At 55.7% G+C, this 23,040-nt stretch overlaps 9 protein-coding genes across 9 annotated transcripts; 6 read left to right on the top strand and 3 right to left on the bottom strand.

Annotated features, from left to right (window-relative positions):
- Positions 1-1,081: 1,081 nt before the first annotated feature.
- Positions 1,082-1,966, bottom strand: B0T26DRAFT_644747 (uncharacterized protein; the record flags this gene model as incomplete). Its single annotated transcript, XM_060437655.1, has 2 exons — positions 1,082-1,470; positions 1,597-1,966. 2 exons carry the CDS (start codon positions 1,964-1,966, stop codon positions 1,082-1,084), a joined length of 759 nt encoding a protein of 252 aa, XP_060295596.1.
- A 1,481-nt stretch (positions 1,967-3,447) lies between these two features.
- On the top strand, positions 3,448-4,056 carry B0T26DRAFT_605184 (Ribonuclease/ribotoxin; the record flags this gene model as incomplete). Its single annotated transcript, XM_060435808.1, has 2 exons — positions 3,448-3,694; positions 3,797-4,056. Coding segments are annotated over 2 exons (507 nt in total), but the record flags the coding sequence as incomplete, so codon positions are not given.
- Positions 4,057-5,292: 1,236 nt separating this feature from the next.
- On the top strand, positions 5,293-6,058 carry B0T26DRAFT_750947 (uncharacterized protein; the record flags this gene model as incomplete). Its single annotated transcript, XM_060445303.1, has 4 exons — positions 5,293-5,437; positions 5,539-5,611; positions 5,722-5,925; positions 6,034-6,058. 4 exons carry the CDS (start codon positions 5,293-5,295, stop codon positions 6,056-6,058), a joined length of 447 nt encoding a protein of 148 aa, XP_060295594.1.
- Positions 6,059-7,927: 1,869 nt separating this feature from the next.
- On the top strand, positions 7,928-9,320 carry B0T26DRAFT_871458 (uncharacterized protein; the record flags this gene model as incomplete). Its single annotated transcript, XM_060447928.1, has 2 exons — positions 7,928-8,533; positions 8,604-9,320. 2 exons carry the CDS (start codon positions 7,928-7,930, stop codon positions 9,165-9,167), a joined length of 1,170 nt encoding a protein of 389 aa, XP_060295593.1. The 3' UTR covers positions 9,168-9,320.
- A 322-nt stretch (positions 9,321-9,642) lies between these two features.
- B0T26DRAFT_750945 (uncharacterized protein) lies at positions 9,643-10,315 on the bottom strand (the record flags this gene model as incomplete). The annotated part of the gene is made up of 3 exons (XM_060445302.1): positions 9,643-10,089; positions 10,157-10,208; positions 10,272-10,315. The coding sequence occupies 3 exons, from the start codon at positions 10,313-10,315 to the stop codon at positions 9,643-9,645; spliced, it is 543 nt and encodes a 180-aa protein (XP_060295592.1).
- Positions 10,316-10,947: 632 nt separating this feature from the next.
- B0T26DRAFT_774096 (kinase-like domain-containing protein) lies at positions 10,948-12,743 on the top strand (the record flags this gene model as incomplete). The annotated part of the gene is made up of 2 exons (XM_060446581.1): positions 10,948-11,105; positions 11,216-12,743. 2 exons carry the CDS (start codon positions 10,948-10,950, stop codon positions 12,741-12,743), a joined length of 1,686 nt encoding a protein of 561 aa, XP_060295591.1.
- A 1,263-nt stretch (positions 12,744-14,006) lies between these two features.
- Positions 14,007-16,646, top strand: B0T26DRAFT_802126 (uncharacterized protein). The gene is made up of 3 exons (XM_060447044.1): positions 14,007-15,780; positions 15,816-15,865; positions 16,036-16,646. Exons 1-3 carry the CDS (start codon positions 14,322-14,324, stop codon positions 16,237-16,239), a joined length of 1,713 nt encoding a protein of 570 aa, XP_060295590.1. The 5' UTR covers positions 14,007-14,321; the 3' UTR covers positions 16,240-16,646.
- Positions 16,647-18,052: 1,406 nt separating this feature from the next.
- On the bottom strand, positions 18,053-19,146 carry B0T26DRAFT_267241 (uncharacterized protein). Its single transcript, XM_060434079.1, has 2 exons — positions 18,691-19,146; positions 18,053-18,340 (listed from the first exon to the last, which is right to left on the bottom strand). The coding sequence occupies exons 1-2, from the start codon at positions 19,001-19,003 to the stop codon at positions 18,219-18,221; spliced, it is 435 nt and encodes a 144-aa protein (XP_060295589.1). The 5' UTR covers positions 19,004-19,146; the 3' UTR covers positions 18,053-18,218.
- Positions 19,147-20,199: 1,053 nt separating this feature from the next.
- On the top strand, positions 20,200-21,838 carry B0T26DRAFT_267226 (uncharacterized protein). The gene is made up of 4 exons (XM_060434078.1): positions 20,200-20,671; positions 20,775-20,892; positions 20,957-21,274; positions 21,344-21,838. Exons 1-4 carry the CDS (start codon positions 20,411-20,413, stop codon positions 21,679-21,681), a joined length of 1,035 nt encoding a protein of 344 aa, XP_060295588.1. The 5' UTR covers positions 20,200-20,410; the 3' UTR covers positions 21,682-21,838.
- Positions 21,839-23,040: the final 1,202 nt, after the last annotated feature.

The following is a 23,040-nucleotide window of genomic DNA, read 5'->3' as shown; positions in this document are numbered from 1 at the left end:
CCATCCTCAGTTAAGCAGTCGTGGCCTTTTCAGGGGTCTCAGTCGCAAATGCAGTGAGCATTGTTGATTTGTTTGCGAGCGCGGAATTTGTCGTTTGTTTATGATGCTCTGCATCGATGTCTGTCGCTGCTCTGCATCGGTGTCTGTCGCTGCTCTCAACGCTGCCGATTGCGCATTAAAATCCTCTAAAATCTCACACGCGTCATGTATCTCTTCGCACGCAATCCGGTGCGCCGCAAGGTCACCGCAGGGGCCCGCTGAATCTGAGTTCTGACAGGGCGGTCAGCACCCACAGATGCCGCCAAGAATGGTTGCCGACTATAGGGCTATCCTGTTTGCCGAGCTTCGCCTCCTCCTCGAGGGCCCAACGTCACAGTCTCGGTCCCACCCACGCGGGCCCAAACCAAGGCGTGTCTGAAGCTCGGCGATCGGCAGCCCGATATCGAGAGCCGTCTTTTTTCCATCCAGAGTATAATAATCGCTTCTGCCCCAAACCCAGAGAGGCCAAGTGGCAGGGCTGACGGGATTCGGGATTGGGGCGCGAGCAATCCTCCCATCCTGACATGGTAAACTCACAAGATCTGCACTGGAAGGTCCCAAAGGAAGAATCCGTGGCCGTGTCCGTCTCCGCCCCTGGTTCCCCTGTCGCCGCCTCTTTCGATTATCAGGCCCAGCAAGCTTGGCCTCTGCTGCTGCCGGAATATAGTGACGTGATTTTGCGCCAAGCAGCAAGTTGTTGTCAGGACTCAGAAATCAGAACCGGGGAGCGCATCTCGGCGGCCTGTCACCTGTCACCTGTCGCCTGTCGCCTGAAACCACCCAGTTACGCGTCCTAGACCTGGGTTGTTGAGTTTCGAGACCCAAACTGCAAGTCACGCAATCATCAATGGGAACACGGACTCAGAGCAGCAAAACGAACTTCGCAACAAACCACCACGAGAGACTCGCGCGACGCTTTGCAAGGCTGTCCCATTCACAGCTCCTGAGCTCATAAGAAAAAGGTGACCAAGGTGACCAAGGTGACCAAGGTGGTGGATCCAATCGAGCGCCCCGCCCCTTCTTCGCATCCCAGCGATGCCATCTAAAGCTCTATGCCTGCCGCCTTCAGACCCTCCAGCCAAATCCCCCAGCGCTCCTGGTTGAAGCCCTTCCACTTGCGGTCTTTGTACTTGTCGCCCGGGGCGCCCTGGTTGGCGACGAAGGGGCGGTTCTCCTCGCACATCGTGTGTAGGGCGTCGCTGGCAAAGCGGACCCAGACGGCAGCAAGTTCGGCGAGCTTGACCTTGCTGGCGGCGCTCTGGCCGGCCGGGGGAGCCTCTTCAAAGGCGGTGCGCAGTGACCACAGCGCGAACAGGGCGAAGTCGAAGGCGTCCTTTGGCTTGTCGGCGCCGGCGATGGCCGTCAGCTTGGCCATGAACGCGAGCTGGTTCCCGAGCGACAGGGTTTTTGCCTGATCGAGATCCAAATCTGCTTGTAAGTCCAAGGGCGCACCTATCAGTGATGATTCGAAGTTTTAGTTCTGGACCCCGGGAAAAAAACAAGACGACGAAGTGAGAGGGGGTTGCTTGGATCACTTGATCTTTCGCTGGACCATACCATAGTTAAAGTACTCGCGCGCCACCCAGCCAAAGGTGGGCAGATCTGTCCAGACGAGGCCGCCCTCGTAGGTGAGCGGCTGGTCGTCGGCACCCGTGACGGGGGCTTTGCGTAGCTGCACGAGAAAGTCGACCAGCGGGCCCTGGCGCTCGGCCGGCGTGGCGGCGGCAATGTCGAAGACGACACGAAAAATGGTCCAGACATAGTCGGCTAGTGCCAACGAGGAAACGGCAGCGGCAGCCTTGACCTGTTTGGAGAACTCGGTCACGGCAGCCACGACGGCGTCTCCCTCGGCGGCGGGCTTGTTGACGAGATTGTTGATAACATCTCGGGCGAGGCACTCGGTGCGGAACGGATCCGGTGCGCTCATCTTGACGGTTGAATTCTGGGACGCCGACGCTCCAGGCTCAAGTCAGCCAAATATTCGAGAACTATCAGTTCTGGACCAGGACTGGGCAAGGTATGAGTGAGCGTGCAGGGTAGGTAATGAAGGGCGAACCACCACCAAACAATCAAGACACATCAAGTCAAGAGCCCGCTTTTGGCACTCGCTGAGCCGGTGAAGCGCAACCGACAAAAGAGAAGAGAGGCAAGGGTGGGTGAGTGGAATGTGGATGAAGTTGCGGTTGCGGGATGACGGATTTGCGGGATGACAGATTTGCGGGATGACAATTTGCGGGATGACAGATTTGCGGATGACGGATTTGCGGGATGACGGACTGTGGAAGGTGAGTGTATCGTGGGGTGGACCGTGGGGTTGCCGTGGTTCAGTGCATGGATGTGGAATGGAATTGTGGTTGGGTGGGAATCAGATCGATCGTGCATCAAGCAAGTGACACGGAACCTAGCTGGAAACTCTATCTAGCTTCTATCGCAGCCCGAAGCTAGAAACTGAAAGCAGTGGAGAGTTGAATAGAATTGGTTACCGTACCTTTAGATCAACTTGCCAGTTGTGCTAGGAACCCGGGATGAAGCACGGTTCCGCACTTGTGGTTGCCGTGAAATCTAGCGCAAAGAGGGCGAGCGCTGCGGGAGAAATAAAATAGCTCGGTGCCCCTCCTCGCAGTTCAGTTCCAAGCTTCGCACTGCGCAGGAAGCTACGACACGTCATTGGGGCCGCCCTGCTGCTGCTTAGGCCAATGAGGAACGAGCCCCTTGCTTGCTCCCCACAATACTGCAGTGGGGAATACTGCAGTGGGGAATACTGCAGTGGGGAGGGGGAAATGTCTACTACCAAGACAGCCGACCATCCCAAGCAGAGTTGAGCTCAAATCTGCAGCTTTCAATCATGCATCAAGACCAAAGCCCAGGCAAGACCTGCACACAGCATCACATCACACCGACTGGACTGAGACATGGCCGGCCGCCATCGACGACGGAGCGGCTCACCATCTATCTTATTACCCCCCTTACCTGAGTATTACCTTGGGTCCGGATACTAGGTATCCGTATGCACACAGTGCAGTGTGGCTGCAGGCTAGAGCACTTCATAAACCGTTAAGTCCGGACTAGGCGGGCTTCTAGGCTCTCTTGGCGTTCGAGCTTGCAAGCCAGCTGAAAAAAAGAGGCTGCCTCTGGCTTGGCGCGACAAAGTTTTTTTCCAATTTCCACGACGGACGCGCCGTTTATTTAACTCGGGGCGGCTGAGCTGGATTGTCCCCGCATCCTGTTTCCTTTGTCGCCAAACCGCGGAGCAAGCTTTGCATCCAAGGTGGCATCATCATCATCATCGACATCATCATCATCACCATCATCGTCGACATCATCATCATCATCGACATCAACTCCAAAATCGACAGGATGCCGACCTACGCCGTCAGCCTGCAGTTGCTCCTGTGCCATGCCGTATGGCTCGTTGCAGCAGCAGCCGCCGCTGTGGGAACGGACGGGCTGGCCTCAATCAAATGCTCGACGACTGTCTGGACTAAGCAGCAGGTTGACGCGGCCGTTGCCGAGGGCTGTCGCCTGCAAAAGGCCAACACGCCCATTGGGAGGTCTTCGTATCCCCACAAGTTCAATAACTACGAGAAGCTCGTGTTTGCGGCTGCCAGCCCCTACTTTGAATTCCCCATCGTGCTGAACGGCATCTACGCCGGAGGTAAGTCGCCGTGATCTCTCTTCACGCGTGTTTGATGTTCTCGCAAAGAAGGCGAGAAAGTGAAGGAGTCGGGCTGAGAACTCGCTTTCGCGCGCAATCAAGGCGCTCCCGGCGCCGACCGCGTCGTCTTCAACCCCGACCTCAACAACTCGTGCGTCTACGTCGGCGCCATGACGCACTCGGGCGCCAGCGGGAACGGCTTCCTGTCATGCTCGGAGAAGCGCGACGGCTCGGGCAGCCCCTCGTCCACCGAGTCGAAGACCAAGACAAAGACGACGGGAACCGCGACAAAAACAACAACAGGCACAGCGCAGACGACGCTGGAAACAACGGCGAAGCCGGACACGACGGGATCGGCGCAGACCACCGCCACAACGGCAGCGCAGTCCAGCACCACCACAGGCCCCGGATCCGGCGCCCCGCGCATGGCCCTGCCAGGCGGCGACGGGGGCGGCGGGTGGGGCTTGCTGCTTTGGATTGCGTCCGTTGTTGGGATGGCCGTGCTTCTGTAATCGAGAGAAACCAGAATCAGCCGCCACGACAGGCCCTGTGGACGGCGACGGAAGGGAGGCCGTTTGGTTTTGAAACGCCAGGCGACGAAGAAAACGGCTCCTTGTACGACTCGTGGGCCACTTTCAGGCGCACCGAGGTTATTTCGTTGATTCTTCCGCGGACGGAATGGCCACTTTTTCCGCGTAATTGAAAATTCCGGCGGCGTTTTTGTGGGTTGTTGGTCGCCCAATGTTTGTTGGTTGGCATCTGGGCTGTGCGTGGGGAGACCATGTTGGGGGCCGGCGGTACTGCAGTTGGTCCTTGGCGCGCCAATGCTCTGCGCGTGTCCGCCGTGTGGTCCTGGCACAGAACCTTTTCTAGCAAGATGATGGTCTGGAAATGAGGTGTGCCCGGTTCACGAAGTGGTCCTTGCCTGTCGGCCAGATTGTGCGACAGACACGGTCTATATACAATGGACATTTTTGACCTGCCACCCTGTCAACCCGACAGAACCCAACTGAACTCCGCAGTTTCCTGCACCATGTTCTGTTTATGAAACAAAGTCTCGGCTGCCAAGCTATCCCGCCGCCTCCCCGCCCCGGCGGCCAGCGGCCATGCCCACCACGTTGTGATTGCTGGTTTCCAGCGGCGCCAGCCAGCTCATTGACACGCATTTCTGCAGCATTGGACATGGCATGCCAGGCACACATCGGCTCTTTCACTGCTATGTAACACGCAGGCCCCCGGGTGAACAATGTTTCACACCCAAAGAAACCTCCCTCAGGATAATCGACTTCAGACGGGTTGACTTTAGACGGGCGGATGCATGTCCGAATCTCGGTCGGCCCTAGTGGAATACACGGACGGCCGTGATACATGCGAGAACTGAGAGATCATGGACTATAAATTTTGCAGGATTCCCAGAGGAGGAAATGTTTTTTGCCGCCATCATCAGCACTCACTCTTCGCCTTCATCGCCTTCTATCGCCGACATCCAACCGACCGACAACCGCCTTCTATCGCCGATAACCAACCGACCGAGAACCGACCGACTCCACTCAAATCAAAGCAATCAAACTAAATTAAACTACCAGCCTACTTCCAAAATGGTTCTCGTCCGAATCTTCACCGTGGCTCTCGCCGCCATGTTCGGCCTTGCCGCCGCCGCGCCCGTTGAGGACCGCTCCGTAGGCACTAGCGATGTGGACGCCCTTAACAAGCGCGACCACTTTCAATTCTTCTTCCGATTCTGTGCGTCCTTCTTCTCCCCAGTCCCGGTCTAGCCGACTTCTCCGAGCATCCATGGGTGGCCGAGAGAGGTGCAATTACTGATCTGGTGTGTGTCGAAACAGACAGTACTCCTGGTGGGGTTTGCGACCACAAAAGCGATACTATCACCACCGACCCTCCCATGAAGGGACAGCCGTACGTAGCAGCCCATCCATCCATCCATCCATCCCACCCTCCTTATTCTCACATGACAAGACGAGACATGACATGGCAGAACCAAAACTGACGGTGTTGCGTGACCACAGCTACGGAGGCAGCGAAAACCTATGCTTCACCGCGCCGGGGGGCCAATTCGGGTCCCTTGAGATCAACAGGGACCTCGCCGCGCTCCCGTGGGCCGTCACCACGTTCAGCGAGGGCGATTGCAAGGGCCTCAAGTCGCCTCCCCAGCGCAAGCCGTACTGCTTCACAAGCCCCGGAACTGCCGTGAATCAACAGATCAAGAGCTTGTACGTCCCCCCACCCCCCTCTCCTCTCCATTTCTGGTCTGGTTCCTTTGCCTGGTGTTGATGTCTCGCGGCCTGCTGACTTTTGCATCTCTTTCGCCATCATTATAGCATGGTCTCCCCGGCGCCAAAATAGATGTGAGTCTTTTTTCTCGGCGAATCCCTCCCGCGACGGATGTAGGCTGGCCCGCTTACTATGCGGCAGGTGCGGCAGGTGCGGCAGCTGCAGCAGGCACGGTGGGATGGGGAGGTGTTTAGAGGAGAGGATTTCTGCGTTCTTTTTTGGGTGTGGTGTGTTGAGGAGTGTACTACCATGGAAGATGTCTACTATAATCAAGGGCCGAACAGGTGGGATTGTGGAGAAAGTGTCGTGAACGGAAAGCTCTGTCACGCTCACTGCCCAATCGTTCGTGTATACCTAACCTAGACTAGGCCAGGTAGCCAAGGTAGTGTAGTGGTGATGGAGTTTCTCGATTCAAAGGATAGAACACAACGTCTCGGGCTGCGAGCCATCAGCTTTTCCGACTTTGCAAGGTGGTCCTCGGGCAGATGCAAACAGGTTTCTTCTTCTGGCTCCCACCGCAGCTATGCTATGCTGGCGCTGACGATCTTGAGCTCTTTCACAGTTCGCCACTCTCACCTCTCAAACGGGCAAGTCCGACAAATACGTGCCAAATGGCTTAGCTCGAAGTGCGCAGACAATCCGAGACTCTGTTCCTTGGACCTGTGAAATTGTTGCACGTTGGATCGTTCCGGCCTCCTACTTGCCCCATCCTCTTGTTCCGGCATCCTACTTGCCCCATCCTCTTGTGTGACCAGCCACATAATGTTGACACGGGACAAGTGCACAGTCAAATGAAACAAACAGAATGACAACACCAGGCCTGCACCATGTGCTGACTCTGCATCTCCTTCCTCGTAAGCCACATCCTGAAATTATAACAACGCAGCGCAGAGCGGACAGTTGAAACCCACTGAGATCCGCTCCTATTGATTCCTCCAGACAATTCTTCAACCGTGAATATTGAGACTGAGTCAAGTGCCAATTCACTCAGGGGATTTGTCACGAGAGAGCTTGGCCGTCGGCAGTGCCTCTCGGTTGCCTCCCAGACAACCGCCTCAAGCAAGAGCATTTAATAAGGACCCTCTGGCCAAGCCCCCGGAGTCCGAGAGGCGGCCCAAATATTCCATTTCAACGCCTGAGCTGGTTTCCTCCAATTGGCTTCCAGGGAGGTCGAGAGGACGCAGACTTTTCAGTTGAACGGGACCGAACGCGGCCTGCTGCTGCTGCTACTGCTGCGATCGGCCGGGCGTCATCTTATTGTTCTCGCTCGGGGTAATATAGCGGCCCGCTCACACGAGCTGCGTGTACGCAAGCACGCACGCCTCGGAGATGGCCCCCCGCGGCGTACAGCGTAATCCCGTACCCTGCGTATTTACTTTCCCGCTAGCGTACCGCGTATGCTGGATGGCGGATAGCCAATAATTGGCAGAGACAATTCGTTGCGGTCTGACTAAACCCGTGGACCACCGAGCACTTTGGGGCCATGCCGCAGAGCCGGCTCTGGCGACCCTCGTGCCGTCTCCACCTTGACAAATAGTCTGTCTGATGCTACCTCGACGTCGCCGAACTCGGGAGATCGGGGCTGCGCCTCGATTCGTCGTCATTGTCACATTGAGCGAGGTCCAAGTAAACATTGGCCTAAATCTATAACCAAAATCGGCAACTTTGACTAATTTCTCCGTGCCTTGACGTAGTCGGAGTGCATCCGTATCCGGGTGGTCCGAGATTTGTGGTTCGAGATAACTGTAAGACAAATTGAACACAGCTTGGCCGTGATGTATACTCGGCACACTGGCACCTATAAAGCTCGAGTGCCCTCGTTATTCCTCGGACATAACTGCACTCCTCAGCTTGATAACCACCAGGTCAAGACAGAAAAAACAAGCCTGCCCTGTCCAGAACAAACACCCCCTCGCTCAAACCCCCGTCCACGAGTCCGCAATGGTTATTCTCGGTCTCGCCACAGCTCTGCTGTCCCTCGGTGCCACGCTGTCAGCAGCAGCAGCCGCGCCATCCGTCGCGCCGCGCGAATCGGCGCAGAAGGCATCCAGCAAATGCTCCAACGTGCAATTCATCGTCTCAGCCACGGCGCAAAACGTCAAGTTCGTCTCGCCCCCCGACCCAAAAAACGCCACGGCCATCCTCGCGTTCCTCGGCCAGGCGCTCTCGACGGGCGTGCCGACCAACGGCACGCAGACCGTCAGCGGCGACTGGATCATCAACGGCGTCTACTGCAAGCCGACCGTCACCACACGGCCCGGCGGCGGCGTGCTGCAGTTCCTGGTGCACGGCTCCCTCTACGACAAGAGCTTCTGGAGCGGCGTGGGCCAGGGCGCCCTGTACGACTACCAGGCGTTTGCCAACCTCGCGGGCTACCACACACTGGCCATCGACCGCCTGGGCCACGGGTCCAACCCGCAGCGCCCCGACCCGGTCGACGTCGTGCAGCCGTCGCTCAGCATTGAGATTATCCACCAGATCATCGCCGCCATCCGCGGCAACACCGAGAGAAACGCCCTCGACCGCGGGTTCAGCAAGATTGCCTACGTAGGCGAACCCCCTTCCCCCCCCCCCCCCCCCCCTATTTTGAGGACATTTGCTGACACTCCCAAAACAGGTCGGCCACTCGCACGGCTCCATGCTCGGACAGGGTCTCGCAGCGCGGTACCCGTCGGACGCGGACGCGTCGGTCCTCACGGGGTACAGCCAGACACCGAACCTGGTCAAGTTTGCCGAGAACAAACTCGGTCCAGCCGCAGTTCTGCGCCCGACGCAGTACGCCGGGCAGCCGCTCGGGGAGCTGGTGTCTGTGAACGGGACGACCTTCATCGCGGGCTTCTACGGGCCGGCGGGCTCGTTTGACCCGGCTGTGGCGCGCGCCGACGTCGCGGTGCAGGCCACAACGTCGGTCGGCGAGTTGATCGGCGCCCAGATCCTGGGGCCTGCGCCTGCTTATGTGAACCCTGTGCTGGTTGCTACCGGCGTCAACGATAACTACTTCTGCGCCACGCCGGTTGCTGCGTGCAACACCATCCTCGCCAATGTTCACTCGGCCGTGTTTCCGAATGTGGCCAAGTTCGAGTATACGGCGATTCCGTTTACCGGGCACGTCATGCAGCTGAGCTACTCGGCGCCCGTGACGGCGCTGCGCATCCAGGTGTTCCTCGACAAGTTCTTTTGATCTGGTGGTGTGATTAGCCAAGGTGGTTTGGGCTGTCTGAGAAATGCTTCTGGGTCCAGGGATGTCAGTCCTCAAGTTTGTTGTAATTAGAGTCTTTTGGAACTGGGAATTATAGATTGTAATAGGCGAACAGACTCACAACATTCAGCAAAAGCATATATCACGAGTGTCTTCTATGCAAGTGAGCATATGGACCCCCCCCCTTTAATGCTCCATGATGTTGTCTTATAATTGCCTCCAACAATTGGGCCTAACAAGCATCCACGGGCCACCATGAAGTTGGTCGCTCACGGAGGGTTATATCTGTAATAGCGAAGGCGGACGTGTTATATCATCATGGATCAGGCAATAAACCTGCTCATTTCATTTGTCTAGCGCCTCTCAATGAGACTTGGCAAACAAATTCACGTCACTCAGTGATTAGCGTGTAATTATCCCAAAACTCAAAATTGACATTACCAGTAATAATTAATCATCAGCGTTTCCTCCTGGGACACGCGTTAGGGCTAGAAGAGGGCCGCTCGCAGACGGCCTTCATGAGCCAGTACTCGGACACGCAGGGCTTGCAGTTGGGGGCGACGAGGACGCGGTCGCCGGGGCTGCGGAGGCGGCCGAGGGGCACACCGCGGGTGTCGGCGAGCACGTAGACGTGGCCCTCGGTCTGGCAGGCGGACCACGAGTTGCCCATGAACACAGTGACCTTGTCGTCGACGCCTCGATGGTGGCCCGTGATGGCCCGCGTCTTGGTGTGCCGCACCGTGTACGTCGCGTGCGCCGAGCCTCGCACCACGATGCACCGGAACCCCTGCGCGATCGCCTCGGCCCGGCACACGCGGTTGGTGCCTTGGATCATGGCCTCCTTGAGGTCGTCGTCTCCGCCCGTCAAGTGGTCCAGCACGTCGTGAGGGACGCCCCATATAACCTGCCGAAACAAAGTGTTAGCCAACATTGTGCATGTGCCCTGGGGTAGTGTTCATTGTTCAACTTACCCAAGGGTCTCCGTAGGTTCCCGAACCCGTGCGGTGGTACTCCTTTGGCCATCTACCAGTTTGGGTTCGCGGAGGACAGATGCCCGATGTTGACGGCGTGGTCCCGGAAACGTACCTCGGCCTCTCTCTCCGGAAGGGGCGTGCATATACTACAGGCATTTTAACCAAAAGTGAAACAAGATGTTGGCCAGCAACGTAGTAAGTCGATTAGAATCAAACGCAAGTCCTCACAACACTGCCGTCTGTCTCATCGGTGAGACATACAGGTATTTAACACCATCTGGATCGGCATGGTATCGGGACACAAAGAACTCAAGAGACAACCACTGACTTTGCGATGCGCCTATATTTAGCATGATCCAATCACGCTGTCCTTTGTGTTGGAGAAACGCGTCTGAAGCGAGATGAAGCATTAAATCTCAAACCTGAAGACCGAACGCACCTCAAGCCAGCACCTCGCAGTATGAAGTTGCTATTTTGGAACTCGGTGGGGCGGTTGAGAGTACATTTTCTTAGTCCTCGATGGGCTGCTTTGCTGACAGATAAAGACAGTGAGCGAACCGTCAGTGCCGAGGTTGTGTCTTTGTCGCCTTCTCCCGTTAGAGTCAAAGCAACATGTCTGAATAAAGCCAGAAAGGACATGTAATAGAGGGATGGCCGTTTTTCCATTCTCGAGGAGCCTCTCCAGCGTTGCGTACTTGGGCGAGTCGATCCCGGAATCTGTCAAATATTTACGCAGTCACTAAACAACTCCCAACTCAGTTGCCATTGCAACCAACACCTCACCCAACATGGACCACAATCAGCAGTTCACGCAGGAGCCAGAGTACACGTACTTCGCCGGTATTGACGTGGCCGAGGACCCTAACTTGTACAGGCTAGGCGGATTCCACCCAGTGCTCTTAGGCGACGTGCTTGACGACCGCTTCCGGGTAGTGCACAAGCTCAGGTGCGGCGGCCAGGCGACAGTATAGCTCTGCCGTGATATCATCCGCAACAACTGGCGCGCCATCAAAATTCACACGGCTGACGCCTCGCACGACGACTGCGCCGACCTAGCCGCGGCGCGGCTGTTTACTGCTGCCGCTGTACCGACACAGAAACAGACACGGGCAGATTGGCCGAGCAGCTGTGGCGGCGCCACCTGGCTGTTCCGCTTGAGCACTTCCAGGTGCACGGTCCAAACGGGTCACATCTGTGCAGCGTGCTGCCGGTGCTGGGGCCATCGATCGATAACGCGGCCGACCATTTCAGAGCAGTGCGGGCGCCGCATGCCATCAAGGACTTGTGTCTCCAGCTTGTCGAGGCCATGAATTCCCTGCATCGCATGGGGCTGTGCCATGGCGACTTTTGGCCCGGGAATATCCTACTTCGCACCACTGACGATATCGACTGCCTGAGTGAGGATGCGCTGGTCGAACTCTTCGGGGAGCCTGTCTTGTTGGCGGTGTCCAAGTCGCTGCTCCACGACGAGAATGGGGAATACTATGGTGGCTATGAATACGAAGGACATGCCCCTAACGAGTATGAAGGTGGTGAACTAGACGAGGGAGACTATAGCGATCACGATCACGATCATGACCACGATCACAATCATGGCCACAACGAAGCCGAGGACGAATACATGGAGGAATTCGACGAGACACTCGGCCCACATGTGCCAAAATATCTTGTGCAGCCAGCCGGGTTATACATGGACGACGAGCGGGCACGGCGGTACATCTCGACGACAATAGCCGTAATCGACTTCGGTGTGTCCTTTTCTCCAGAAACGTCGGGCGTCGACATCAAAAACGCCAGCACGGGTATCCCCGCGGCGTACGGTGCACCTGAAGACATATTCGCCAAAGGCCAGCTCGGGTTTGCCAGTGATGTGTGGTCGCTTGCGGCAACGCTGTTTGTCACGGTCAGCGGTGCGCTACCGTTCTCTGACTTTTTTGGCCTAAAAACCATGATGCCGTGGCTCGAGAGCTACCTCGGCCCGCTGCCTGCCGTGTACCGTCCCGGGTGGGAGCGGTACCTTGATGCGACGAATACGGTAAGGCACGCGTTTGAGGACTGTGGCACGAAGGTGAGGGATGATGAGAGGATTCCGGTGAGCAGGACGAACGAGTCGGTTGACAAGACGAGAGAGAGGCGTGTCAAGGAATGGGGTACCGAAGACACGCTTGAGGCGATCCTGCGGAGGGAGTTACGATTCCCGGCTGAGACTGCCGATACCAGTGGCACCGATGAAGGCGAGGTTGAACGCGAGGATGGAGGTGACGTTGTTTACGACTACTGTATGAACTTGGACAACATCGCGCAGCTTGCAGACCTGCTGCGTCGTATGTTTGCGTGGATGCCACAGGACCGCGCCACTCTTGATGAGGTTCTGGCGCACCCGTGGTTCGAGGGCCACAGGATCACAGTCGATGCGACCGATGGCCATGATGACAGCGATGCAGACAGTGCAGCTTCCCCTAATGGGTGGGGTGCGAGTCTTGGGCTCTCTGTCGTAACGGCGAGAATTCTGCGGAGGGTGGCCGGTTTCCTAGGCTATGCCTCCGATGCAGATGAGTCAGAGCTGGGGAGTGAGGTGCAGTAGACTACACACCGCGCTTAGCATACCGTCCCCAGTCTTCGCTGGGACCTGTAAAAACCTTAGACATAGGCTTGGACATAGAGTTGACCTAGAAGCCTCAAGCGCCCTCCGGAATAGATTTCAGCAGAGTAGTCGCCGGTGCCGTCTTGCCCTGTTTCTGTTCGCAGCGGGTAATTCAAGCACACCAATGATAACACAGCGAGCAGACAAATCACGACGGGTAGGTTCGGCACTTGAAAGACAAGTTTCATGGCGTGCAATGAGCCAGTGACATTTTTCAAGGAGGCCATGGGCCCATAACCGCCCGCGTTCCGGAATGATGCTTTAGCTCTGGTTTTCCGAGACAGCTCGCTTGCCAGAGAGGCCAAATGAGAACCCGGGGGCGTTAGCCTCTGTTCAGGTAGGTAATGAGCGGATAGGCAAGTCGACGGCCTACTTACCGACGGCGAAGCAAACACCATCATGCCCGCAGCTGCCCTTGGGAAACATGACCGCCGGTTCTCTTACTGACGCACGGCGTGTGGCGTCATGCTCTGTCAGAAGAGCAATAAACGTCGGCCGATGGTCATGGCCCCAGTGGGCACATCCACCCAGGGCGCGTGCAAAACTTGAACTTCCCTTGCACTCTTCATTGTTGGTTGGTTCCTGCTGCGCTGGGCCAATTTATAAGTCCACCTTGGGCAGGAGCAACCACCAAACATTGTCGGCGGGTGACCGCAGGCTTCGTGATCCAGGAGGCGCCTTCCGATTTCAAACTCGCATTACTCTCGGCGCCTCACCTAGCCGATACGGCACTAACCTAGTTGGCCTTGGGGTCTGTCATGAGGCTCCACAAAAGCATGTGAGATCAAGGAATGACGAGTGGTGGTTTGAGAGATGAGAAGCTGCGGCCACAGCCGCTCTTTCCAAGATTACCCAGGTGGCAGGAAGTCTGGAAGGTGACCACTGACTAGTCACCGCGACACCACGAATGCAGAATTATGCAGTGCATCTGCCTGTGACTAGCGCTGATGCTGTGACGACCTATTCCATACCGTTGTAGCTGGGCAGGCGCTTGTGTTTGTGCTCCGCCGTGGTTATCACTGTCCGTTTGCAGCTTGCACAGTTTGAAGAGTGCACGATGAAAGAAAAGGCACCCCAGCCCAACGGGTTGGGGGCCTTGCAGCCAATCACCATCGCGGGAAATGTGGGTCAATGCACAGCCCACTATCCTCTTCAGGCAGCCGTCATCATGTGAGGACGTCCGACGCTACATTCGAGGCTCCAAACTGCCGTAGTGGATCAAGGCTCTTCAGAAACAACGCGTATGGCTGCACGACGATACAAGGCAGACCCAAGAAGACATAGAAATTTGGGGTTCGTATGCGAAGGGAGTCAACTGCGCCATCCACTGCTTCCCTCAATCACCTAAAGCAGTCTTGGGTACCTACCTACCCACCTTGCCGACTTAGCCAGCTCTCACAAATAGAGCACGACCCCGCTCTTCGCACAGATCGCGACGACTCAAATCTAAAATCGCGATAGTTTTCAGCTCCGCCTACGACTTTTCTTCAACCGCGCATCTCGCGCCGCCTTTGCGATATGAGCGCCACGGATGCGATAAACGCCACGGATGTGATGGATGCCCCAGATGCCAAGGACGCCCAGGATGCGAATGACGTCTCGGATGTGAAGGATGTCCCGGATGTGAAGGACGTCCCGGTCTGGGATGCGAAGGAGCTCCGAGCCGTCCACGACCAGCTCGGAACCATCAAAAATGTCATTCTCTGCGTCGACCCCGTCGACTTGGACAATATTTGGGTGAGCCTGTGGGCCCTCGTCCGCGTCCCAAACGCCCACATCCACATCGTCCTCTCGCCACGCGTGCTAGATCTGCGCGTTCCCAACTTCGGCGAGCTCTTTAGAGAGTTCATGCAAAAGGATATCGGTGGCAATAAGTACATGCTCAACGTGCTCAACAAGGACGCCAAGAATATCTTCGCGAAGCTGGGGGGTAGGGAGTTCCGAGACTACTTCAGACGAGACACAACATTCCAGAAGGACAAGCACACCAGAACACACATCCCCCTCTATATGGCCCTGTCGGCGCTCCGCTTTGCCCTCAAGTTCTCAAGCAAGGGTCACACCCGCGACCGGTACACCTTCTACTGGGACCGCAAGTCGATGAATACTATCATCCCCGGCATCCACCACCCAACTCACGTCAACGACTTTCTCTACGCATGTACCACCGCAGAACGCAATGAGGCCCACCAGTACGTGCATCAGCGGGGAAAAGAGCGCGAGAGAAACATGCTGTCCGTCATGGAGAAGACAGCCGACAGGCTGGCCAAAGACCTGGGCTACGTGAAGCCAGGCGACATCTTGAAACCCCTCGAGGACCTGATCACGCTCTGCAGAGGCGACGGGCACATCGCTAGCAACCCAAGCCTGATCCTAGGCGGGGGGCCGTTCACCGAGATGGTTCGCATCCTCGAAGAGACTAGTCTCAAGCCCAAAGCCATCATGGCCATGGCGCGCACCTGGTTCGCCGACGCCAACATCTTCCTCAACAATTATAACGATCTCATGGATTTGGATTCGGCCATGCGGCTTGAGGAGATCGTCAAGACGAGAGCGATACCCACGTGGTTGTTTCCAACCGAGTGCGCCAAAGCCAAGGTGGTAAAAAATGAAGTCCTTCGAGCGTGTCCCTGGGACTTTTCCAGGACTGAACTGGAAGGCATCTTCCGGAAGGCTGGCGACATGGAGTCGTTGAATCAGGCGGATGCATTTGCCAAAGAGACCCAGACATTGGCTAAGATCCACATGTTCGACGTGCTCGCCGTGGTACCGGTCACCTTCCCAGACTCGCTGCCGTACGTCCGCGCCGAGAGCTACTGGGAAAAGGTTGGGGAGCAGCGCGTCATCCGTCTCAGGAAGAATGAAGCCGGTCCCATCAATGTCTTCGAACCCGTGGAAGAGGTCATGAAGAAATACAAGCAAGCGGCGATGGACGAGATTAGCTACGTTCTGACTTCCATCAAGAAGCCCGAGCTAAGTGAACTAGAACAGCCAGGTGATCAGGGTGGGCAGGCAGGGTGATCAAGGTGGGCAGGGTGATTAAGGTGGGCAGGGTGATCAAGGTGGGCAGGGTGATCATGGTGGTCAGGGTGGACAGGGCGGACAGAATGATCGGGACACGCAGGGCAACCAGGCCACGCAGGACAAGCAGCAGAGTATACAGCTCGAGCAGCACTGGCAGTCCACGCATAGCCAATAAGGCCAGCAGCCTAAGCAAGTCATTTATGGTTAGCAAGGCCAGCAGAGCGCCCAGCAGAGCGCCCAGCAGAGCGCCCAGTTCAAGCAGCAGAGTGTGCAGCCCAAACAGCCGAACGTGCAGTCCAACAAGCCCGCACAGCCAGTGCAGCCCGTGCAACCCAAACGATTCACTCATGGCCAGCAGGGCCAGCAGGGCCAGCGGGGCGTGCAGGTCAAGCAGCAGGGCGCGCAGGGCTAGCAAAGTAAACAGGTTATTCTGGTCGAGCGCGGTCCACTGGGGCCGCTGGGAAATCTAGGTAGGAATCGAAGACACAAGGCTGGCAGGACACAGAGTGGAGCGAGAGAAGGGGTAAGTTCAGTGCGAGTCCAGTAGGACACGGCAGTGGCGTGTGGGAACCAGTAACGGGTTCTTTTTCATCCCCTTTGGGGATATCTGATTGGCTTTTGTTTTCCTTCTTTTGATATCATCCAAGGTGGTCATGAAGTGTTAGATCGGTTTCTTGCGTGACTCTTTCGTTATCTTCCTTTCGTTTATTCTCTTCTCTTCCCTTTTCTTTTCCCGCCCCATGGGGCGGGCTCGCAACTAAGTTAATAGCACTCCGTTCAACTGTTGCGTCTCTAAATCTTGCTCTCGTCAACCCGGGCCGACCACACCACCCCTCGCCGCCTTTTTCTCAAGCACTTGCTAAGATGCCGTCGGGGAAGCAACTGAAGTTGGTTGAAACCGAATTAGCAGTGTTCTGGGTGTCTACGGAATCGAGTTGAGACAATGAGAATCGCCAACTTTCCGTGATGGAAAATATAATTAGTACTTGCCCACCCACATTTGAGGGCTTGCTTGTAGAGCCTAGTTTATGATCTTCTGTGGCGTTTCTTGCTTTGTCTCTCGGTCCAGTGAGACGCGGCAGTGGTGTGTGGGAATCAGGAACGGATTCTTGCCCTTTACTAGAGAAGTTTAGATAATTAGGAGAATGGACAATGGACAATGGACAATGTGCACAGACATCCTTTTCACAAGCTAGATCTATGCTTTAAGAGTTGAATGGTGTAATTGGATGAGATTTGATAATCGTGTTATCTCGTCCTATGATGGCAAGAGTGCACTGGCTTGCTTTCAGCTTTGGCGATGGCTAGGTGGTTATTAGCGTGTCTGTGAAGATATTAATCTTCAAAATAAATGGGCTGGTGCTTTTCTGTTAAAGTCAGGTGTATTTGCGAGGAAGACAGACAGCAACAGTGGCCACGAGGAGTAATTATCTCTAATGGCCAGTCAAGAGAGAGAGGACTGGCCTATTCCTTGACCGACTCCGAGAAGTATTCCGTGATAAAGCTTCAGCCGTCCGAACAGCAGAACCAGGCAGCTGTCGCTCTTCCATTCGTCAAGATTTTACCCCCACACGAATGGTGGAATTTCCACTTGATAAGTCCGAACCCAAATATGACCTGGAAAGCAATGACACCTGCCTTAGACCCAGAGGCGCAGCTCGAGCAGACCACCAATAGCCATCCCGCACTAACCAAGGCCTAACTACTGCATCGGAGGATGAATGTTTTCTCCAGAAACAGCCCTGGGCTAACTCGGCCGTTTCTAGCACGAGGCATAACACGATTGCCTCGCCAACTGCGTGCTTGTTCTAGGTGCCAAGGCCGACACGAGGATGTGTGAAAATTGAGCAGCTGTCTAGATGGGCCGGGCAAAGTCGACAAGAGATTAATTCGAGCCCGGTTGCCATTAGGCAAGTCCATTGCGTTTATTTGTGGTACTGTTATTACAAAGTTCGGTGTATTATTTGGCATTTCATTCAAGTCCTTGGCCCCGCAAAGCCTCATTTCCGGTTTATAGCCTAAATGCAGTGATTCTGACATATACTAGGGTTGCGAACTAAGCAGTATACAGAGATTACCCATGCATGGGAAGTTCCCATTTCGGTTGGCGATGGTGGAATGCTTAATTTTATTCCAACTCGAACGCAAAAATGGAGATTATCACCAAGGACTGATGTTTCTTGATTGGCACTTGCACAAAGACCCCCCGAGACACAAGCCGTAAACATCACTAGCCAAATAGATGGCTCGGGCTGAATTGTAATATCGACCAGCCCCAAAACGACAAACTGCTTGCCAATGGGCCCAACTCGAACTGGGGTATTAGCTCGTTCTCTGCGCCCTCCTGCACAACAGACACCAGCCTCCGGAGCCAAACGGCGAGTGCTGTTCTCAATCCATGCAAACAGCTGCAAACTGCGCATAGACCGAAGACTGCCCAGACTGCACCTCGAACGTAACGATACCAGAAATCCGCCTGGCCTGCCGGCGGGAGGAGCAGTCCCAGCAACATTCTGGCAGACAAGTCAGCAAGCGACCTTTTGAGTTGGAATCTAGTTTGCTCAGGCAAATGGGCCACTGAGGATTAGGTGGCAATGGGGTCCAGACATATCAAACTTACGTGGCGCCAGGATAAACCAGGGACCTAGTCGCAGCGGTTTTCGATCGCTCCGAAACCCGATCCAGCATTAAGCCCAGCATGATTAGGTCCGAGGCCAGCTGGTCCCGCACTACTATGAGCTCCCAGACGTCGCTTACCAGCTCCTCTGTTGGTCCTGAGAGAGCGCGCAGAGATGATGAGAAGGTGGATGGATTTCTAATTGATCATTGTCCCGAAACCGTGGGCTGGGACTTAGTAACATACCAGACGCGCTGCCCGCCCTGCGTCCTCCCGAGCTCGTGCTCATGGTGTCGCGAATCAACTTGCGGATCCATCGCGCGTCGGACTCCTCGGACGGCGGTTGAGTGGTGGGCGCGCGTCGTGACAAGATCCTGCGCCGGATGACCAGATACTCGCTAAGGGAGTGGTGCGCGGAGCGCCTCTGTGCGTCGAGCCGTATCCGATTGATGGAAGCCGCGCCGTGGTCCGAGTCCGAGCCGTTCGTGTTGCCCGGGCCATCATCTAAGACGCCGTTCGTGTTGCCCGGGTCATCATCTAAGACGTCGTTTGTTGCCATCTGGGGACGAGCAGTTTAGTCGGGGGAGTTGATTGCCGCACATGCGTGTGTGATGTGGTGTGGTGTGAATTGGGGAAGGAACGTAGCTGGCGGCGACGCTAAATTCCCCTAACCAACAACCATCAATCCCCGATCACTTCAACCCACCCTCCCTGATTGCTTGCGACCCCGAGACCCAAAAAAGCTGGACATGCACCAAAATACCCCTGAAATGTTCAAACAACAATAACTCGAGCAAAACCGACTCAGAGACGAAGAGGCTAACCCCAGGAAAATTCTCATCACTCTTATTTCCTATTTCACCAGGTTTCTCGAATCTTGAGCGATTTTGTTGAGCGGGCGATTGAGTCTTGAAGTCTAGATCTGGCCGCTGTGCGGCTGACCACAGATGCACAGTGAAGCGGGGCAGGAAAAGCCACCGAGCGGCGAACGGCGAACAGCTGATCTGCGATGTTCTAGAAGCCTGTGGCCTTCAGAGCCTCGTCGCCGCTCCAGGTGCGGTGTTTTCTCCCACGGGAATTGACCGCTCTTGCAAGAGTGCTACTGCAATCCGAATTGCTAGGCTTGTTTCTGCCCCTGACTTTGGTTGCTGGGCCTTGTTGCGACGACAACGACAACGGCTCGGCCTCGGATGAAGACCGCCTTCTTCAGCGCTACCAAGTTGGCCAATTGCTCGGCTGTTGCGGGCTAGAACTGTGTGCGACCATGGCATCCTCCATCGGACGCCCTCCCCGCATCACAGCTCGGATAGTCGCTTGGGAGGGCGGCTTCAGCGGGCATGTCAAAGAGCAGCAGATGGTCAAGGAGTACACGGCTCACCTGAAAGAGTCCATCACTGAAGAGGTGCAGGGCACGGGCTGGCGATACCAAAGATTCAAAACGTGCAAGGGCTCCAGCGGCGGGACATTCAAGCTCGAGGTTCGCACTGGACTGACCCTTCCCCCCCCGACCCTCCGGCGATGCCGCCACGCTTCTAAGACCTAGACTACAGGTAGTTACTAACCGATACGCCATACAACAGCTGTACCTCGTCCACTCCGATGCGCCCGAGTCGCCGACATCAACCGAACAGCTCCTCCTGCTCTCCGAGAAACTCCTCAGCCCCCGACTCGCTGCCCACCTGCGGTCACTCAACCCCAGCGCCGGGTTCTTCTTCGCCCCGTCGTGCGAGGGCGACCAGACGGTCACGGACAGGACATTCATGCGGTGCTTTAGCGCGGGCATAGTCAGCCAGTACTGCATCAACACGAAGCTGTCGAAGGAGCTGGAAGCTGAACGAGACGGTTTCTTGGCCAGGAACTCGACGAGATTCATTCACACCGTGTAAGCAAGCAAGCAAGCCATGGTCCGAACTGACACAAAGTACAGGTGCTAAATAACTGCGTTTCGTCGTCCCGTATTATTAGCATGGTAGGGATGCACAACGCCGCCTCCATGGTAGCGCGTTGCGCGAGCCAGATCGAGCAGCTCACCCAGCAGGTCGAGAAGTTCAACGGCATCGCGTTCGACGGGGGCGTCGTCAGGGCCGGCGCCGCCGTGTACGGGCACGTCTCGGGCGAGGACCGGGCATCGCTGGAAGCCGCTGCACAGACCATTAGGATCGGCATTGCTAATGCTTGCCATTTTGTGAGGGCTGCGAAGGGATTCGCAACCGATGTGAAAAAAGAGGTATGTACTATGTAAAGTGCCCGCGGGTAATTAATTGGGCCGTGGTGATGAATCTGGGGCCTAGCCGTTTGCTTAGTCGATTAATTTGAGCCGCATGTTTTAGTTGGAGCCGAAGATCTTGAAACTCCACTCGACGGTAATTCAAGCAAGGCTCGCATTGGCTTCCGACGCTTACCTGAGGGAGTCGGTCCGTGGAATTGAGACTTTGAAGCTTCTAGAAAGTAAGCACGTTTTCCATTACCACTGTGGGTGCAATGGGTTGCCCACCTTGCTTACACAAAACAGAGATAGAGAAGCCAACACCCGACGACCTTGCCATCACCATCAACGCCTTTGGCAATCTGATGCAGACTACGATGCCCCTCTTTCGTGCCACGCTCGCCGTGTCGGACGACGAGCTAAGGGACATTCTGCCCACCCTGGTCATTGCGGGGGCCACCGCAGCAACGGCCATCGGCGCCGGCGGCCTAGTGTACTTTGGCGTTGCGTCGTTGTTTGGCCCGGTCGGCATCATTGGGGCCGCAGCGAGTGCCGCCGGCCTAGCATTTGGATCAATGGGGGCCAAGAAGGGAGCCGAGTGGATGGAGAGCCAACAGAACAACCGTAAGCATGGCCAAGAGAGCAGCAGGGAGCGTATGAATTGATGCGCTGACCCGAAATCAATGTCAACAGCATCCGTCGTCCTCCTCGACGTCCAAAAGACGTTGGAGGAATGTGCAGCCTACCTCCTCGGCCTGCTGGTCATCTCGACCGAAGCCGAGGGCGGAGATGACGCAGTCTTTCTTGAAAGGGTGCAACAGCTACGGTCTCAGGTCTCTAGTGACCTCGTCTTGACCCCAGAGTATGTCAAGGCGTATTTCAGGCAGGCGACTAAAAAGCTCGAGGGGGACATGGGCCTCCTCAAGGTCAGGCTTGAGAAGTATTCGGCCAAGCTCGCGGCGAAGCAGTTGAAGGATATTGATCTCCTATCGCTTTCTGGAGTCGAGGAGAGAACCGTAGTTGAGGAGTAAAGAGGTTGTGTGTTTCTAGGTGGGCTTGCAGAGATCTGGCGAGATGCATATAACAACACATTGATAATCCATGCCAGAATCATAATTACCACAGTTAGTCTAGTCAACCGTTAGTCTAGTCGACAGGTGTACAGATGACCTGTTGTTAACAATCCCGTCTCCTTCGGCTCATACCACCACTTCTGAATATGTTCAACTGGAGATAGACGTGTGATAGTGTGTAGGAGGAGACGTGCTGAGATACCTCCGAGTACCAGATTCTGTATGGATATCAGGCTAGTGGATAACTACTGCTACGTACTGCTAGGTGATGAGTCTCGTTGAAACTAGCAACAGCTTACCTGACAGGAGTGCAAGGCTCCGGGCTGTATCCCACTGTCACCGCCAAGCCGACACTGCCACCACCGAAACGGCACCGCCACCACCAGATTCTCGGCAGCATTGAGCCTCAGAATGCTCTGAATGGGATCAAAAGGGTGGGATAAAAGTCTACTAGGCGAAAGCGTTTCAATGGCTGACAGGCCATCCTTCTGCAAGTAACTAGTTACTCGCCCCCTGCGGATATACCAACCCGGCCAGCTAGCTCATCAGCAACTTACCTAATTAACTAAATTAACTAACATGGACAATTTCAGCGGCCATTGCAGCCCCGCCACTCGAAAGTACAGTCCGGTCCCGGAGCATTCCCCGAAGGCACCTCAGGGAACGTATGGGAGGAGGTACCAGAGGCGGATGTTCAGCTGATCGCATATGCATCTCCCGTTACCCCCACTAGGCGAGGGTTTCAACTAACACTTTAACCCCGATATACTAATATCATGGGCCCTACCGGTTCAGGAAAGAGCAGTGTGTGTACATACCAAACTCTACTGGCTAACTCGGCTGTGTCACGATACATGCACCAGAGGACAACTACTGCTGGAAAGCTTCTCGGATAGTAATTAGTTCATCAACCTGCTCCTCAGCCCTGACAGCAAACAAGCCAAGGTATGACACGGCCTCAACTCGTGCACGGCGAGCGTGGAGGCGATTCCCTTCGACATCAACGGCTTCGGGGGTAGCATTATCGACACGCCTGGATTCAACGACACTCATCTCACAGACACTGAGGTTCTTCGCCGCATCTCGGAATGGATGGTTACAAATGGATGGATACGACGTCAAGGTGGAGGAGATGCTGAGGCGAGGAGGAGCCGGAAAACAACTACCGATAGGAAGAAGGGTGGAAGTGAGCGGATAGCCTATAGTCTCTCAATCAGGCTTACAGCAGACCCCATGTCGTCCGACTAAACCATCGCTGACATCTCTCATCCTAATCAACTAGCTGCTGAGCGGTCCGGTCACCGCCACGCCGCTCAT

Source organism: Lasiosphaeria miniovina, assembly GCF_030549165.1.
Source record: "Lasiosphaeria miniovina strain SMH2392-1A chromosome Unknown B0T26scaffold_4, whole genome shotgun sequence".
Classification (NCBI taxonomy): domain Eukaryota; kingdom Fungi; phylum Ascomycota; class Sordariomycetes; order Sordariales; family Lasiosphaeriaceae; genus Lasiosphaeria; species Lasiosphaeria miniovina.
Note: the sequence above shows the minus strand (reverse complement) of the source record. Positions and strands in the feature narration are given on the sequence as shown.

Bases quoted from the DNA above. Each gene is read 5' to 3' on its own strand.
- B0T26DRAFT_267226 (XM_060434078.1), top strand. From the start codon at position 20,411: ATGGTAGGGATGCACAACGCCGCCTCCATGGTAGCGCGTTGCGCGAGC. The intron at 20,893-20,956 runs GTAAGCACGTTT...TACACAAAACAG, and splicing joins GACTTTGAAGCTTCTAGAAA to AGATAGAGAAGCCAACACCC. The intron at 21,275-21,343 runs GTAAGCATGGCC...CAATGTCAACAG, and splicing joins GGAGAGCCAACAGAACAACC to CATCCGTCGTCCTCCTCGAC.
- B0T26DRAFT_267241 (XM_060434079.1), bottom strand. From the start codon at position 19,003: ATGGCAACAAACGACGTCTTAGATGATGACCCGGGCAACACGAACGGC. The intron at 18,341-18,690 runs GTATGTTACTAA...CTTGTCTGCCAG, and splicing joins CAGGGCGGGCAGCGCGTCTG to AATGTTGCTGGGACTGCTCC.
- B0T26DRAFT_802126 (XM_060447044.1), top strand. From the start codon at position 14,322: ATGAGCGCCACGGATGCGATAAACGCCACGGATGTGATGGATGCCCCA. The intron at 15,781-15,815 runs GTGAACTAGAAC...CAGGGTGGGCAG, and splicing joins CATCAAGAAGCCCGAGCTAA to GCAGGGTGATCAAGGTGGGC. The intron at 15,866-16,035 runs GTGGGCAGGGTG...ATTTATGGTTAG, and splicing joins AGGTGGGCAGGGTGATCAAG to CAAGGCCAGCAGAGCGCCCA.